At 39.2% G+C, this 18479-nt stretch overlaps 1 protein-coding gene and 1 pseudogene across 1 annotated transcript; one reads left to right on the top strand and one right to left on the bottom strand.

Annotated features, from left to right (window-relative positions):
- LOC145497513 (uncharacterized) overlaps nt 1-18479 on the top strand; it is a 218628-nt pseudogene that overhangs the window by 19171 nt on the left and 180978 nt on the right.
- LOC145498684 (eukaryotic translation initiation factor 5B-like) lies at nt 1231-18434 on the bottom strand. The gene is made up of 25 exons (XM_081478597.1): nt 18180-18434; nt 16511-16589; nt 15099-15720; nt 14241-14533; nt 14025-14072; nt 12898-13000; nt 12587-12739; nt 12102-12152; nt 11889-11965; nt 11136-11196; nt 10673-10704; nt 10068-10238; nt 9148-9255; nt 8906-9016; nt 8177-8244; nt 7690-7831; nt 7440-7571; nt 6966-7148; nt 5581-5874; nt 4824-4955; nt 4617-4693; nt 3706-3838; nt 3295-3465; nt 2477-2638; nt 1231-1779 (listed from the first exon to the last, which is right to left on the bottom strand). Exons 1-25 carry the CDS (start codon nt 18221-18223, stop codon nt 1672-1674), a joined length of 3555 nt encoding a protein of 1184 aa, XP_081334723.1. The 5' UTR covers nt 18224-18434; the 3' UTR covers nt 1231-1671.

Here is an 18479-nt window from a genome sequence, read left to right as displayed (position 1 = left end):
AAAAGAAAAGGCTGAAAGGTTGAATCGACAACTGACCTCCATAGTTAACTATTATTTCCCGCAGTAGAAGAGGCTAGTGCAGTGGTGGGTATTTGTCTAGCTGCGAAGCGGGTTAATTTTTTCTGTAAGTACCACCCCGGGATACCATCCGGGTATATACGAAACCAGTATGATAAAATACCTGCAAAAAATTGACCACAAAAAGTCTTTCACAAGTAAAATCGCGCAAGAAATGTGCAACAGAGCGAGAAAAGTCATCTTATTCATAAGGTGATCAACAAGAGAAATCAACACGTAAACTAAACGTGTTCCATGTGTATAGTGACTGAAAACACAGTGGAAAAAGTGGTTGATTCGTTGATCTATCGAAAAGATTAGTTCAGTTCAGTTTGCGGAACTTCTGATGAAAATTGCTGTCCGGAGGTGGTAAACTCAAATCTTATGCGTCGCGTTTTGTCTCTCAAGAGTTCTATTACAGGGCCGATTTTGATTGGTTTAAAAAACAATGGAAGTGAGCGGAAGTAAGAAACGAGCGACTCGTTTTAAACATAGTTAGTTAGTAACTATGTTTTAAAGCTAAATTTGCGCAGTTAAACCGCAAGTCCAATATTTTCGAACTCCCAAACAGAGCTTTCCAAAGTCGTTCAATTCTCGACGAACGAAGACTCTGGGAACGAGGTTGCCGTGAAAAATTGAAGCTTTGGTGGAAAATATATACATATATATCGCCGCATGTGTGCAGAAGAGTGTTAAGTGTCGCTGGACTTGGCATTTGAGCTAACTGGGGACACGTATTTAAACAAATAAATATTTCAAATAAACCGCTTTCTTTTTTTTCTGATGACCTGGTAAAATAGCAGAACGAAAGCTCTTCATTTCTCTCGGTTTAGACAGATAGCACACTGACACAAAGTCGTATATGGCGAAACTGCCATCGGGTCTGCGTGACTTCAGAGTGGTCTGACGGTGGAAAGCGTTACTGTGATCAACAGGAAGCTCGTTCACTCAGGTCACGCACTCCCTCACTTCTGTCTAAAACGAAATGGTCACAACCCTGAGGCAAAATAAACTTGGATAACCCAGGGGAAACGTCTACCACCGGAGATTACCCCACAAAATGTGAAACAGTTATCAATGCACACAAGTCACGGCATAACATATCGACAAAATGTAATTTAGCGTAACGCACAACATATTGACAAACAAGAATTTAGATTCCCTGGACTTTTATTTTCGAGTATCAATTCACTTTAGGTTACAAAACATATAACATATATTTGTTTCGATTTAGAAAGAAATAGATTAATCCGAGTCAACAGCAGCCAAATTTTAGTGAATGAAACAAGGAACAGGGTGAACTTGTGACATGGGGTGCGCTGAGACTGCCGGGACGAGTAATTAACGCACAAACTCCGCCAAAAAGGACAATTTTAGGCCAATTAAGGAGAGAATATTTCATTGCATTGTCTTGTTTGAACAGGACAATGAAACGAAGAGAGCAACGAAAACCGCACGCGTCGCTCGTACAGAGGGGCTAACAGAGCAGGGGGAAGTAAAGCCCTTAAAAGTCTTCATATGACACAAGGTGTCCCGCCTGTTCCTTATCGGTGGGGAAATTCCATACATTTAAAATTGGTTCGCGGGAGCTTTGCGCGCATTTTGTATCTTCATTTACAGTATTTCAAAAATCTTCTTCAGTTCAATCATGAGCTGCCAGTCAGCCTTTTGTAAATCATCTCTGAAGTAATTCTTTACAGCGTCAATGGATTCTCGGCTAATCTGTGAAATATCACGAAAAACGCAAAAATTGTTATTAGAAACGCATTACAAAGAAGTAAAGAGACAGGCGCGGAAGACCCGAGGTAAGTGCGCTCGTTTCTGGATCGAGCAGTCCGATTTCGAGCCCTGGCCGGGGACAATGTGTTGTGTTCTTGGGCAAGACACTTTATTCTCACAGTGCCTCTCTCCACCCTGGCGAATAAATGAGTACCGGCGCACTTAATGCTGGGGGTAACCCTGTGATGGACTAGAATCCCATCCAGGGGCGAGTAGAAATACTCCTAGTCGCTTCATGCTTCAAAAACAGGGATAAGATCAGGCCTGATGGGCCACTTGGCTCGTATGCAGACTTAACCTTTACCTTACGCAAAAAGTAAAAGTGAAAGTTAAGATGATAAATAAGAGATGAGCCAGGAGAGGGATATTTGTACCCCACAGAAGTCCCAACATGTGCAATCTGTAGGTTGGCGAAATCAACATATTTCTGTTCACTGATTTCTTGTCGCGTAATATCAATCCCGGTACAGCTATTTCTCCAGGAAGGAATTTTTCGGTTTAAACAGGCTGGCAAGTCTCTCAAGGACATAAAAACGAGCACACGGAAAGAGGCGTTTGGTTCACAAGGCTATACTTTCTGTAAACGTCCAAAATTCAAACTAAACCACGCCCTGTATGTCAACATTTCTTGTATTCTCACCTTGCTCATCAAAAGGTCTGTGTGATCAAAATGCCGGCCGTACATTTTCGGCGCCTCTCCAGGCGGGGACTCGATCTTCACGCACACCTCCATGCCTTTACGAGCCTCAGTGAGCGGCTTGTGGTTGGCTTCGATGCCAGTAACAACCCCGACATCTAAAAACTACAAAACAAAGTCATTTTCAATTAACCCATAGCTCCGCAAGAACTCTGGGTTGGCTATCCCTCACGGAGAATCTTGCTGCGCCCATCCCCCACCTCCTCTCTCAGGGAGGGAGGGGATGGAAGGTCTCCGAAGTTATGCAGCAAATTAAAATGATTGTTCAAAACCTGTTTTTTTTTAAGTTTCTCCTTTCCTATTTTCGTTTCCTTTGATACTTGTGTTCTTGATAAAAAACGACTTTGTCGTGCAATAGAACGGTGATAATTCAGTGACGTTGGAAAGTAGCGGAGCGTTAGCTTTTGTTTTAGAATTTTATTTCCAGCGTAATGCCATAATAACACAAAGAATTAACGTGTCGTACTATAATCAATGAAAGCCCAGATGTTTCCTTTTGAGCCAATCCGGCTTAAATGCAACTTTTCCCGTGCTTTTCCATTATTGTAACGCGCTTGCCATCAGTTTAATATTTTCCCGTGCCTGCTCCTGGTTACTTTTTCCCGCACTACCACCAGTTACAACTTACTGGTTAAGAGTTTTCAACTGGTTTACTGACCCATTGATTGCTTCCTGCGAAAGGTACTAGGAAACGTCCCAAGTCTAAGTAACACAAACGAGTAGAAGTTACTTCATACTATACTCCGTACTGTGATACTGACCTCCTTGCTCGGAACTGTCACAGGGGTTCCCTCCTTCACTACACCAGCCTCCACAATCACACCAACCACAATCGGGCCACGGGAGTTGAAGATGTGTTGAGGCAGAATTCGTAGCTTGCACGGAAACACTGCAATGTGCTTAAATTCTTCCCGCTTCTTTTGTTTAAGTTCCTGGTGGAGCGAATTGAATACCATTGAAAATTGTTCGAAAGAGTAATTCCACTGCACTTTGTTTAAATATCGAAAAGTGTCGTCACAATAATTTACCAATAAAGAATCAGTGTTTTAGCTACTGAATGTAAAAGGTCATGGTATCGCTTGCGTGACTTTTCCTGTGTTTGTTTTGGCTACGAGACTCCTTTTATATAGAGTCGGGACACTTCTTCATTTGGTTAGTAACACTCCACTGACCTCTCTATAAGCTGTAAATTTGTCGAACAAGTGATAGATGATGTCGGCGGCAAATATTTTCACGCCCAGACTGTCAGCCATTTCTTGTGCCTCTCTCTCTATCCGCACGTCAAAGGCCAGGATAACCGCGAACCTAAGTAACGCAATGAAGGTACTTAGCAAACTATATGACGAGAAGCATATATGGCATTTCTTCGGACAACATATACTCTTTTATTTCCTTTCATTGTTTGCCAATATTTCAATTTTAATTTTTTAAGACAATCTTATAACACTATTAATGAAAACTTTTAGCTAAAGTTAATACAGTGTCCCCAATTAGCACACATGGGCTAAATATATTGACACTTAAATAAAGTGCTTACTTACTTACTTACTTAAGCATGGTACCAAATAGGCAGGCAACGCGCGCTAAGAGTGTGCTAGATTCTTGAGTCACCGCAAACTTTCTTGAATAAAAAGACCAAGTTTCTCTTCTCAGGTAAAATGTCTCATGATTCTTTCGCCGAAAATCGTCACGCTTAATTGCTCCACAGGTTTTGCCGAGTTATTAACTTGCAGACCTTCCTTACCAGGAAAATTAATAGACGTATAGATAAAAACACATTTTCAACAATGATTTACAAATTCCTAAACATTCCTTGCATCGCGTAGCTCCATTCATATCAAATGAGTGAAGACGGCCGCCATTCTGAATGTTATGACGTCATTATGTTGGTTAAAGCGAACTGACATCACTCGGCGAACTCAAAACTTGAGATTGGGAATACCTTAGTTAATCATTTTTTGACCAAATTTTTAGTGTTCATAATGATTTCTAAAACATTAGCGGCGATTTGTTTCAACAACAGACCTTCCTTACATAATGGTAATCACTAAATGACCCACAAAGGGCCAAGAAAACGACTCACTGGCTGTCGTGTTCCAACATCGTGGAGCATTTCATGATGTCCTTCTTGTGAACTGGGCCGATGTTCACTCCAGAATACTATAAATAAAAATGAAAAAAGGCCTGTAAAGTTGTGATCACTTTCAAGTCAGGACAAAATGCTTCACGCCCTCATGAAACTAGTACGATTCTACTGAAACAGCCATAGTGTTGCACGGTTGCTACTCACAGGAATTTTCGAAGTTCGCAGGAATTCAAGCAGGGCTTCCAGTGATCCCAGAGTAGAGGCCTGCACATACACACCACGGTCTGACAGCTTGATGGACTGAAGCGTGTCACGAAGCAAGTTCGACACTTCTTCCTGTTGGGAAGCAGAGCACAGAAAATTATGATCTACTGCAAAAAATAAGATACATAAACGCTGACTAAGTGGTCTTGTTAGTACTAGTAGAGTACAGGAAGTTATGATCTACTGTGAAAAAGATTTACAGCTAAAATGGTTACTTGGTAGTCTAACTAATACTACATCAACGCTTTGATTAGAGAAAAGTAATCGAAATTCTAGGCCAAAGTACTGTACAAATTTAGTTTCTCCTTTCTCAGAGAGACATAGGATGAAACGATTTAATAAAGAACGGCCTCAGTCACGTTTGATAATTATCACACTAACACGAGGGTATAAACTAAACCCGCCACTTCCTTCCAATAGCTGCACAGCTGCAAAAATATTTTTCACGTGCATTTTGGTTTGCCTCAGGCCAGTTGGGATTTCTAACAATGTCATATGCTATGTTCAATTTGAATTATTTGTTTCAGTCGTTTGTTCGGCCCCACCTGCCTTTGTGCTATAAACACTGCCGAGGGTAAATAAAGGTTATATTCGTTTGTTTGTCTTTTATTTACAAACCAGACATTCGCAAACGCATTTTTCTTCACACGCACATTATCACAACTTGTAAACAGCTGTTAAAGGTGTTGTGACTCACCTTCCAGTAGTCAACCTCGTCTGGTTGCTGAGCAACAAACAGCGGTATACCAGCCAGGGCCTTTTCCAGGTCCTTAGCAGCAATTTTGACCCCCTGGGAAGCAAGAAGCTCTTTGTTGTTGATATACTGGTTCTTGACCCTCAGTTCCTTGAGAGGCTGAGGCGTAAGTAAGGCCCTAATCTGCGTTACAATAGGGCCCTCAATTCCGGCCACTACGACTGTGTCCCCTTCCTTCAGCTTACCATTGATCAAGATCACATCAATTGTAGTGCCAAGGCCGGGCAGCGACTTGACCTACAGAGAAACCAGAGTAAAGGGTTAGGTTGGGTGCGGTAAATAAGACGGATCAAGATATTAGGGTTCGGGCCACGGACGGGGTCACAGTATTGCGTGCAAGACACTCACATCCTTTAGTTTCTCTCTTGTACCGGCGAGTTGTTGGCACAGAATGAGGGGTGACTTGCAATGAACTAGCATAGTCATCTAGGTGGGGGGGGAGGGGGGGGGGAGGGGAGATCTGTTGCACTCCCAGAGTACCATTTCGAGTTAAGCAATACTGCTGAATAAAAAGTAAACAGCCAAGATGCAAGCCGCGGCTGTAGAGGTGCTTGCAATCCAAAGTAAAATACGCACAAACAAAACAATACCACTGAAAACACAGTCCCATTCGCAGCCGTTACTTGACTCGTCACGCAATGATTCACCACACCAACTAGTGACTAGAGCGTTGCGTTACTACCAATGTGAGAACACGAATTGTTATATAGCTGGAGTTTTCCCTGCTACAGCGCGCCCATTCATTGGCTAGTTCATGGTCACATGACATCTAACAAAGAAATTGTTTACCGCCAAATGCCATGGGCGGGCAACATTGTGAAAACTATGACGTCAAACGGGAAACAGTTCACCGTTACCCGCGAAATGTTGACCGCTGTTGCACGTGATCAAAGCGTGCAGTTGAAGGTGGTCTGATGTTGTCGTTGGAATCTCAGCGCGTTTTCCAAAATTTGCTTTTGTTTTGTTTTGCTATATAACAAATCACTTAATGACTAGTTCTTTGGGGAACAGTGAATTTTGCCTCCCTCGAATCTCAATGTTTTGTGAGACCAAGTCGAGGAAAACATTGAGATTCTCGGAAAACAAAATTCACTGTTCCCCTCGGGACCAGTCATTAAGTGTTAAATGTTTGCAACCCTATTTATTGTTTTATTTCATGCTTCAGCACTTTCCTGCTGGAGTTAATAAAATTTTACTTTGGATTGAGATTAATACTGTAAGGGCACGTCTTCTGCCTTCTTATTCAGCGGTCTTGGTTACCTTAAGACCGGACCTCAGGAAAGAATTTTTCGCAAAAACCGTATGGCTCGGAGCGAATCAGCTCTTACCTCCAGCACCATGCTCTGCAATTCTTCAGAAAAGGCTAGTCTTTGAGCGAGTCTTAATTGAGTGAGTTGCACCACTTGTGAGATCAGATCACCCATTCCATCTCCGGTGTGAGCAGATGTGGGTACTAGGGACACATACGATCGAGCGTCGGGATTGTTGTAGAAAAGAGCTGCATTCAAGGACTGTGAAGAAAGAAAGGAAAGCGATGTTTAAGGAGTGGCGTCACGGCTGGAACACAACAACAACAAGAAGAACCCGCTTGTAAAAGTTTAACAAGTTGATTTTATTTGGCTTGCTTGTTCCACGCATTCAGTTAGTTTGGGAACGCATGAAACTGGCTACCGCAGTTGTTTGACCAGTTACCGCCTTAGAGACGACCTCCCGCTAGTTATATGCGACTTGCCAGATGCACTTGCTAGAAGGGTGCGACCTTTAATAAGACTCGCCCGCATGATGAGAGAACTCAAACAAACCTGTTCAGCGAACTCTTTCACGACGATCTGCACTCGTTCATCAAACTCTTGTTTAGTGTTTTTCTTCTGTTTTTTGATCGTGTCAAAGATGCCTGAATTTGGACCTCGCTTCCACTCAAACAGTCTGTCAACCTTCAAACAAATTACAGCAAAATATGCCTTACCGCCAACTTTTAGATTTGCATTTCAGGAGTAAACATAAAACATATCAGTAAAACTTGAAATAAACACAGTTACAGAAGTTACAGACCTTGTTCAGTGCCACTATAAAAGGAGTCTTTCTCTTCTTCAACAAGTTAAGTGACTCGATAGTCTGTGGTTCCAAGCCATGCATAATGTCCACCACCAAGATAGCCATGTCGCAAAGGGATGACCCGCGGGACCGTAAATTACTGCAATACACACGAGACTGGTATTTGTAAGTGGTGTAAACAGACGTATTTCCCCGCGCCCACTTGTGAAACTTGGGGGAATGGGCACAAAACGTGCCACAATGACGACGTCCCTCGACTCGACGGAGATCTTAAGGAACAAGCAACAAGAAAACTGGCAAGCATAAAGATCTCAACTGGAAGTTAACTAGAATTTTAAAGCGTTCTCCCGAAATTGCAAAACCACCCCGACCTATAATTCTATAGAAACGAAGATGTTTTCTATTTCATTCCAAATAGAACCCATATAAAACAAACTACTTTCTACAAGGCGTTTAATCTTAATTAAATGACTGTGCAACTGACCTGAAGGATTCATGTCCAGGTGTATCGATGATAAGAAGACCAGGCAGCTTGATGTTAAAATCTTGAAACTGAAATAAAGTGCATGTGTTAACAAAACACGTAACTACTGACACGTAGTTGTAGAGATGAAGAAGATTGATTCCCTTTGACATGCATGCTCAGAAAAGTCCTTCTAATATCAATTAGTATCAATCTACTAGGGTTCTATGACGAATACCGTTCTTTTATAGGCTACGCTACTCACTATCTATTCTGTTGTAGATAGCTAGTGAGTAGCCTAGCAGTGTGTGGTTGTTAACAAAATGGCAGCCGCTTCTTTGCCCTTTTCGAAGTGTCTGTGAAGAGGATTTAGATTAAAGTTTTGAACGACCAGTAGAGTTATACTAAAACAATTAGATTATTCGCTCTCGATTTCGTGATATATAGAAAAACTGTTTTATCACGAATGCCGTTCTCTGATTGGCTACGCTACTCCTATCTATTCTGTTGTAGATAGTGAGTAGCCCATCAGTGTGCGGTTAACAAAAACAACGGCCGCTTCTTTACGTTTTCGAAGTGTCTGTGAAGAGGACTTAGAAGAAATATTGAACGACTAGTAGATTTATACTAAAACAATTAGATTATTTGTCTTCATCATCTATCAGGCGATAGAAGTCTCAATCGAGTTCATAATCGTCTCTTGCACGAAATCTAAGAAAGCTGTCATCATTTCTACTGTGTTGGACTTACATCTTTGATCATCCTGGTCTGCTCTCTGATAGCGTCAACAGGAACCATAGTAGCACCAATCTGCTGAGTAATACCGCCTGCTTCTCCATCTTGGACATGAGTGTGACGTATCTTTTAAAAAAACAAACACACTGATCAGAAAAACTCTCAAAACGTCGTTGACATAACCTTAATTTAAAGCGTGCTTCATTCATCATCAGATAAATTATCTTGGCAATCTAATGATACTGATAGAAACCCACCTTGTCTAAAATCTTTGTTTTTCCAGTGTCCACATGGCCCAACACACAAATGACTGGAGATCGAAGGTTGTCTGTGCTTCGATTAGCTTCTGCCCTTACACGTCTTTTCTGAAAGAAAAAAAAAGACAGAACACAATGACTACCATTTTAAAGTTTGCCGATTGGGCAATCTAATTTTAATCCTTGCCATCTTCCTACTTTGGGTTTCTACCACGTGCTCAGAAGTACTCAATACGATTATACATCACAATGATAAGGAGAGTGGAAGGATGAACAAGAGGGAAGGGGAGGGAGGCCCGGAAAAAAGCTCCCTTAAAAGCAATACAAAGAACCGCTAACCACGCAAAGAACCACAATGTATCTGTTAAAAACTATGTTCCATCTCAGCAACATCAAACGTAAGTTTCCACAATCCTTCTAGCTCTTTCCTTTAGTAATCCGTCCTTCTACTCCCATTTTTTTTTTATGTTCACTCAAACGAGATGGAGGCTAACTCGATAACCTCGCGGTTCTATTAGCTCCATGTACAAAGTATGGACCACTGTCACCTTTTTAATTGTTATGTATGTATCTTTTTTCTTTTTTTATGTTAATATTGTAATTTCAAAACTGTAAGTGCAAAATAAAGTGAAGTTGAAGTTGAAGTTGAAGTATCAGTGAAGTAATATCCGAGCCTTCACGGTAGAACTGTGCTGCTGACCACCCAGATGAAGGACTGCTGACAGGAAACAGACTGCTAAGCTCGTTGTTGTTCACTTAGTGAACTATATATTTACTAAATTAAGGCCATGCCCTATAAACTGGATTTTGACGAACACCTGTCTTTGAGGAATCTTGTCCAAATTTCCAACACGCATCGCCATCTTCTCTCAAGGGTTTTCTGTGCTAATTGGTAGCATATCATGTCACGGTGATCATACCTCAATTCTTTCCCACACAGTTTCTGTTTTGGTGTCCTCGTCATCAGACTCCTCGTCACTGTCACTCTCTTCCTCCTCGTCATCTGAATCAGTGTCCTCTTCACTTTCCTCACTCTCCTCTGAGTCTTCTTCACTTTCTGCAGCCACTTCTGCAGACGGTTTGACTTCCACCTTCAAAAGAATAAAAAAAAAAAACATTCAACAAATCACTGAATATTTAACTGTCAACGTGTTTAGCAGCACTGTGCTAATTAGGGACACTGAAATAAGTAAACAAATATATTGTAAATTGAACAGAAACTTGTTAAAATCCCAACTGGTGGGAGGCTGACCAGCTGGCTATTTACAAAGCATGAAGGAGTTGAATTTGGGACCACCAAACACAAATCCATCCAGTAACAGGGAGGAGGATTTGAACTCAGGACCTCCAGATCACAAATCCAGCACCCTTAACCATTAGACCATACTGCCTCCACAAATCTTGTACATATAGAATATTGTACATACTACAATATTGCACTCATGAGAAACTACACGGACCCTGTTAGAGGACAGCAGTCTAAATTCTTAACAAGAAAAGAAATCACAGTGTAATGTATTTATACCTTAACTGTAGCTGGTGTTTTAGCATCAGAACCTGTGGGGAAAAATGCTTTCACTCACATGAAAACTACAAAAATTTTTATACTGTACTTAAAAAATCCTAATATAAGCACCTATCTAAAAGTAATCTCCAACAGATATAAAGTGGCAGTAAATAAAACAAATACAGAATAAATACCTATTTATTGTTAGACTGCAAAACAGTCGTTTTTGGACGTTTTCGGAAGGAGCAAAGCACTGTAAGCATGATCCTCGCGTGTGAAGCGCGCAAGCCTCACATGCCCATAGAGTGTGTGAGGCTATTGTCTGTCATGTAGGAAAGTTAAAGAAAATGACCAAAAGACGACAGGAACCTAATATACTTGTCAACTCTGGAGGTGTGTTACCGATTCTCTTTTTCAGTATTTTTTAACATAAGTCCAAGGTATTACTGTACAATAATATTATTAGACGCATGTAGCACACCTTTAACAGTTGTTTTATCTTCAAGTTCTTCATCAGAATCAACGTCCCAAGAGTCCTTGACCTACAAACAGTTTAGTTGTTTGATTCACCTTTCCACTGATGTGTCAATAGCAACTTTTAATGCATACAGCACTGATTCTTTAATGAAATCGAGCTACTGTATGATTGTCCAATGTGGTAATCATACTTAAACTGTGGCTGCAAAATACAGCTATTCTGAGTCTAAGGTAAACTTTGCACTTTTTCTGACTTTCACAAAGGTAATGTGAAAACCAAAAAGTCGATACTGTAAAAAGACTAAGGGAAATTCTATATATCTGAATTGCTTACAACTGAGGCCCCACTGGGGCCCACTAGGGGTGGGGAGGGGTCTGAGTATCCCATTAACTTGGGGCCAAAATTTCCTGTACATTAGAGAAATAAACAACTTTCTCTACTCAATATCTTGGGATATCTGTTCAAAATATCCCAGTACTCCCCCCTCTAAACAAAATCTCCTAATCTCATCGATTTGTTACCTAAATATCCCACATCTTGAAAAATCCTAACAGAACCTCACAACTCAAGGGTTTGACTTGCTATGAAGGTTAAATGAGCAATGTTCTATTCAAACTGGGGCACTATTATTTCTAACAATCATGCTGCTCTTTCAACAGTTAAATTCCAAGAGTTTTTTCTATTTGGGTGGTAAAGTGTGTGTGCATTCTTATTGTTAAAATTCACAGGATTTTTAGCTGTGCCACTGAAAAATACCTCATCCTCTTCTTCAGCCTCGTCATCCTTGTCCTCCTCTTGTTCTTCAGTTTCTACATTGTCAGTGTCCTGCTGATCTGTAGCAGAAACTACATGTTATCAAAGAAAAGATACTGGTTGCCTCTCTAAGAAACCTGAACTAAGTAACTGTAGAGCGACTGGTGAAAGAATCATTGATTTTCAACACGACAAACTATAAAGGTTACTAGTTACCATCAGATTTCTTATCATCTTCTTCAGCAATTGTGCCTTCAGAAGTAGTGGCTGTTAAATGAATTAGACAAGACAAATTCAGAAATGGCAATGATACTATTAATAGCCACATTTACAGCAAAATGTGAAAATAGGCCTGCACAATTTTGCTTAGTATATATTATCTCAAGTTTATAATGAATTTAGTTTAAAAAAAAATTCAACATAGTTTGATTTATATTATTTTATGGTTCAATTAGGATGGTAACAAATCTCAACAAAAGAAAACTATGCCTCAAAGCAAACTAGTTTGAAAGTATCATTTTGACTTGACACTCATCTTAAACTAAAAACCTACAAGGTTAGCACAACTGGAACAGACTGTAAACCCAAGCCCTTTCTTTTTGAACTTTATTTTAACCTGTTTATTATAATAGATCTCTTTACCACACAAGAAGTAGCCTACAGAACAAGATAATTAACATCAAATGTTTATTTTTTTTTACCTTGATCTTCAGTAGAACCATCTGGTTGCTCAGTTTCTTCCTGATCTTGTTGTTGTTGTTGTTGTTGTTTCTTGGGTTTCTTGGTACCATATCTGACTGGCCTTCTTACTCCATCTTGTTCTTGCTGATTAAGTGCAGGGATGTCTATCAAACCTACAAAGATACAATTTCCTTGAAATTCATGCATGCTTTTTTTCCCAACATTTCCACAGGACCATAGTTTTGATTGGCATTCACTAATATGTGGTGTTTCCACCTGGTTACACAAGAAAATTGTGATAGTGCATTTCTTGCACTATCACAATTCATACCTTGCTTTTTCATAGAATCCAACATTGCTTGAGCCTGTGCTCTCTGTTGCTTTTGAGTCTTGGTGAGGAACTTCCCTTCCTTCTTAAGTCTCTCTTTCCTTTCCTAAAAACACACATTCATTTGATGGAAATACTCTGTACATGTAAGTCCATACAGGAGACTGGCAGGTGCTTCACTCAGGCTGCTAGATTCAGACTTAAATACGCTGACCATCAGGGTGCTGTGTTGCCCAGAGTTGTGTTACTTTACAGCAACATGAACTCCTGACATTTTTATTACACTGTTCTGGTGTTTATAGAACGAGGACTATTCATATAATGTAAAAGGTTACCATTTCCACAGTGTAAAAACATTAAACGTTATTGTCAAATAAATTTCTCAAACTCAGTTATTCTTCAAGTGTAAACAAAGGAAATCATGACTGCGGGGGTGTTTGGATATTTGATCTTAATTAGCATAGATTTTTACAATTTAATTTCTCTGTTTTCTCCTTAGCTTTATTTTTGATTGAGAAGGTATATCAAACACTCAAAGACAGTGTTTGACCACATCTCCACACACCTCGAAGTTCATCAAAAATACTCTGCTGCTTGTCTTATTTTCAACTCTCTTCTTGGTGTTTGGAAATGGGATCAAACGCGGTCTTTCAAATTGAGAACTGGAAATAGCTGGTTATTGTATGCCTTTGTGAACAATAAATTATTAAAAATGTTTTACAGCAGACAGTCTGGCTTTATATCTGACTGTATTGGATACACAGAATCCAAGAGCCAGCTTCACAAGTCTGATTGTTCCACATTTTGCAATATTAACTTACTAATGTTCCTTAGTTGATTTGTATCTCTATTCTCACCACTAATATGTTTAACACTGTTTTGATAGTCAGAGGTTTCACTTATGTTTTCAGCAGGAGGACAACTGGTTTTCACAGGCGGGCAAAACTATTTGACCTGAACCTCTTTATAAGAAAAACTTTCCACTAAATGGTCAAACCAGGCAGGCAAAATTGTCCTCAGACCTGGTCAATTTGCCTGGCACCCAGCCCTTAATGAAACCCCTGGATAGCATGATGAGAAAGTAAATGTGGATCACCAATGGTAATTAAAGGATTCCTACATTCACATACCTTTTCTTTCTGCTTTTTCTTCTCCTTTCTTTCCTGTTCAAGTCTCAACTGCAATAAAGTATTTAGTAACTTACAATCAAAACAAAATTGCTCTCTCGATACTTGCAATTCAATCACAGGATACATGTATATGTACACTAAATTCACCAGAGTTTTCCAGTCCCTGGCAGTTGGCAAAAATCCACCCAACACCAACCAATAATTTAATAAATGTACCTTCTCAAGTCTCCTGTTCTCTGCCTCCTCTAAAGCTCTCTGTTTTTCTTCCTCTTCTTGCCTCCTTCTTTCTTCTTCTAGCTTCAGCTGTTCAAGTTGCTGCTGCATCTGTTTCACTAAAGCTTTATTGGGTTTCTTGACCTTCTTCTCTTCTTTCTCTCCCTTTTTCTTCTTCTTCTTTTTCTTTTTTTCTTTGTCTTTGTCTTCTCCATCCTCCTCACCATCCTGTTCTTCACCTTTGCCATCAAGGTTATCTGCAGCAGGCTTGTCAGCATCAACGTCACCTACATCTCCTTTGAAAGTAAGTGCAAGGCTGGGTATTTAAGTTTCTAAAATTGTTTATGCTTGCACAATCAAGTTGAAAAAGCACGAGGATGAATCACTGCATCGTTATTTAAATGTGCTCAAATTGTAACAAATTACGCTTTTGGCATTTAATTGAACAGTTTGGCCACTGTAAACTGTACAGTCAGAGTCAAGAGAGAGGTATTTTATTGATCATTATTTGAATAAGTTGTGTTTAAATTTTTAACTTCCTGTATATGACAGAGTACTATATAATTATAATGTAACTAGTTCTTGGCTTGAATGTGATTTTCCTTCATTCAATCAATGGATTGCATAGTAATGAAAATAGAAGACTAAAACTCAACACTGCCTTGAAAATTCTTTAAAAGAAAAAAAAAACATGTTTTAACAAAAACAAATGAACTACTCTAAAGTACTATATCCTGAGAAAGAAAAAAAAAACATTTGAGGAAATAATGGCAATCTGTATACCTGTAGAGAATTCACACTCTGATTTTGAGATGTAACATTGAGACTCTGTAATGTCACAAATGTGTGATTATCATTTACCTGATAGGCTTGGTGCCGCAACATCCTCTTGTTCTTTATCTGCGGGTAATTCTGTATCAATATTTGATGCTCCTTCTGTCTTGTCATCTACCTTGGTGTCTATTTTGTTTTCATCCTTCTTAACTTTAGATTTTGCCTTGGCTTTCTCAGCTTCTTTTTTCTTTTTTTCCCTCTCTTTCTTTTCAGCACGTTTCTGTGCCGCTGTTTTGATTATAGTATCTGATTCATCTGGCACTTCTTCAAGTTTCTTTGCTGCACTGTCTGGCATTTTAGCTGGCTTTACTTTTTCATCTCCAGAGTCATCCTCAAAATCAAAGTCAAAATCTTTCTTGTCTTTCTTCTTCTTTTTGGATTTTTTTGCAGTTGAGACATGAGGTTCATCTAAAGCATTATTATCATTTGTTTCTAAGGCATTATCTCCATTTTTGTGATCATTATTGGCAGCAGTTCTATCAGTTTCAACTGTTTCTGTTGTTTCTGAAGCAGTTTCAGCTTGTTTCTTTTTCTTGTCTGTCTTGTTCTTCTTTGTATTTGTAACCGTTTTTGCTAAGTCGTCATCATCATCATTTTCTGGTGGGCCATCATCTTCGATATCAAGACCTTGAAATCTTCCGCCACCACCCTATTTGAAATTACAATGTAAACAAAATATAATGTTCAAATCAGTAAATTTCAGTTTTCACTTGCCCCTATTAAAATGCTACTTGCCAATGTGGTGACCAGTATAGTAATCACAGGACAAATGCGAACAGAGTATGCTTGGATTCCTAACTAATCCATGCTTTCAACTCAATGGTTAACTTATCTTGCAGTCTCAAGTTTTGAAACAGCTTTTGACTGGAAATTATCATATACCTAGGTAACATTTTTATTCAGACGCACAAAACTTTTGAGGCTAATTTTGCTTGCCCACTGGGCCACTGAACCTCTATTTTCACTTGGCCAAGAACAAAATTTACTTGCCCCGGGCAATTGGACCTGGGTTTTTCCTGCCCTGCAAATGAAGGAGCATGTTGAATAAAGCCCTAAGTGATTTTTGGAAAACTTTGAGGCAGCCAGGATTGAAAGACCTCCTAGCAATTTTCACAGTTTACTCTGGTTTAAGTTATTGTCTCAAAAGAACTAGTTATTACTACTAGTTCTTGTTGGACAATAATGAAGACAAAAGTAAACTGTGAAAATTGCTAGGAGGTGTTTCAACGCTGGCTACCTTAACATTTTCCAAAAGTCACTTAGGGCTTTATTCCACTTCAAGTATGTCTCATCATGCAAATTAGACTGCATAGAGCATGCATTGTCTGATACTACAAGTTCCATTTTGTTTTCCAAGTTTAAACACTAAAGTTTCATCTAGTCAAACTAATGACTGTACTGATCTACTGTAGATTGAACAACCTTATATAATTTCTCACCTTAGATTCACTTGTAGCATTTTCTTTGTCTGGTTCACCATCTTTCAATGACTCAAGATCATTCAAAACATCGTCCTCCCTGAGAGTTGCAAAGACAAGACAGTGTGGTTATTTTACATCAATAATGCCTTTCGAAAAACCTCCAGGAAGGGCACAGTGAAAAAATACTACATTTAAACAAGACATTAATTAAAGTGATACTAACAGTAACAGCATTATTTTGTGACTGATACAGAGTATGTATTGAACAGTAATCACAAGAGTGTGTACATAAACATTCGTGAACATGTACTACACAAGAGTCTCAACTAAGAAAAGTCTTTATCTTTGTCTGAATTGATCATCAATCCATCTCATCTATTAGTCAAGAGCTATTTTGAATAATATGGTGAGTGGTACTCAAGTTTGCAATCCCACAATCAAATACAGTTACCGGTAGTTGTTCTTTGATGTAGTGCTTTTATATTCTATTCATTGATTGGCTGGGCTGGGTTAACCTTTAGATGGTTTTCACCGGTCTAGAGTATTGCATGGTTTTCTCAGATATGTCCCATATTGAACGCTAATGAGATTCAAATTCCTTATGATAAGCATCACAAAGTGTCCTCATTAGTAAAAAGTCACCAAACACACACAATTCTGTCAAATATGAAGTAATATGAAAATGTCAAATAACCCTGCCAAACATGAAGAACTAATTAAACAATACTTGTGTTCAATCCTGGACATAAATGGGTTTTCTTGAACTAAGGTCCAGTAGGTTCTAAACACATGCACTTAACTTAATCTGGTCCACTGTAGCATGGATCACACTAGATAGATGAGAACCTGGCTTCTTCTCCTGGATGGCATACAAGTTCACCCCAGGTCAACCCAACTCCACATTCGCATACAGTCAAACCCCTATTAAGTGGCCACCTATTAAATGGCCACCCCTATTAGGCAGCCAGTAATCAATTGAAAGCACCGATGAGGTTTTTTCTATTGTTTTTACCTCTATTAAGCTGCCACTATCCATTTCCTCAAGGGTGGCTGTTAAATAGAGGTTGAACTGTATTTTCTGTAAGCCCAAGACTTTCTTAACCCTCACAAAAAAAATCAAGACTCCGACAGCACATTGTAAGATAACAGAGACAGCGAGATCTGTGAAAGTTGGCTAAAATTCAGTGAGGATGTGTACATTTTAAAGTATCATTTTCACTGTGACTTTATCTTACATTACAAATGGATACCACAGAATGCTGGAGAAGAGTCTCGCTGTCTCGCAAAGTTTCAAATTTTATTATTTGTCAACCCTCAAGAACCTTGTCAGTTCTTGAAGTTAGACCGTTCATATCACAGTTCATCATGCAAGTAATTAAGCTCCCATATCTCCCTGAGCATTACCAATCCAATATAGCTGTACATGTGTACCATGTGACTAATATTATGACCAATGATGCAACAGAAAAATTATGCAAAAAACTATCTGTATTGATTTTCTCTGATTAATTATTGAAGTCATCTATGATCTTTCACAGATGTCTGGTTTGTTCTGTTTTCCTTTTCCTTGTAAATGTTTGGAAATTGCTATAGAATAAGTCAGTGTTAATGGCTATTAATCATATCAATTAAAATGATCACCATTAAACACGTGACATGTGCAATATTGGAGAAAGACCATACTTACCAATCCACGTCTTTCTTTTTGCCTCCTTTCTTCGGCTTTCCCATCCTACTTTCTTCTTACTTCGCCCACCAGTGTATCAAGTAAGACTATGACGTTTATCGTGTAAAAAAAAAAATAACAACACAGGAACCACGTCAAAAGTTGTCGACGATTGCTATCTCTTTTTCTTTCGTAATTTTCCTTTGTTTTCTGTCGTTTCTTTAAACTTCCTTGGATATAAAGTCATCTAGTCCCAAAGGCCGATACTTATATACGACAAATGACTCGAAAGACGCTAAATTTAACTAATGAAACTACACT

The sequence above is a fragment of the Orbicella franksi genome, chromosome 9 (assembly GCF_964199315.1).
Source record: "Orbicella franksi chromosome 9, jaOrbFran1.1, whole genome shotgun sequence".
In the NCBI taxonomy this organism is placed as follows: Eukaryota; Metazoa; Cnidaria; class Anthozoa; order Scleractinia; family Merulinidae; genus Orbicella; species Orbicella franksi.
The sequence above is the reverse complement of the archived record's forward strand: the minus strand, read 5'-3'. Positions and strand labels throughout refer to the sequence as shown.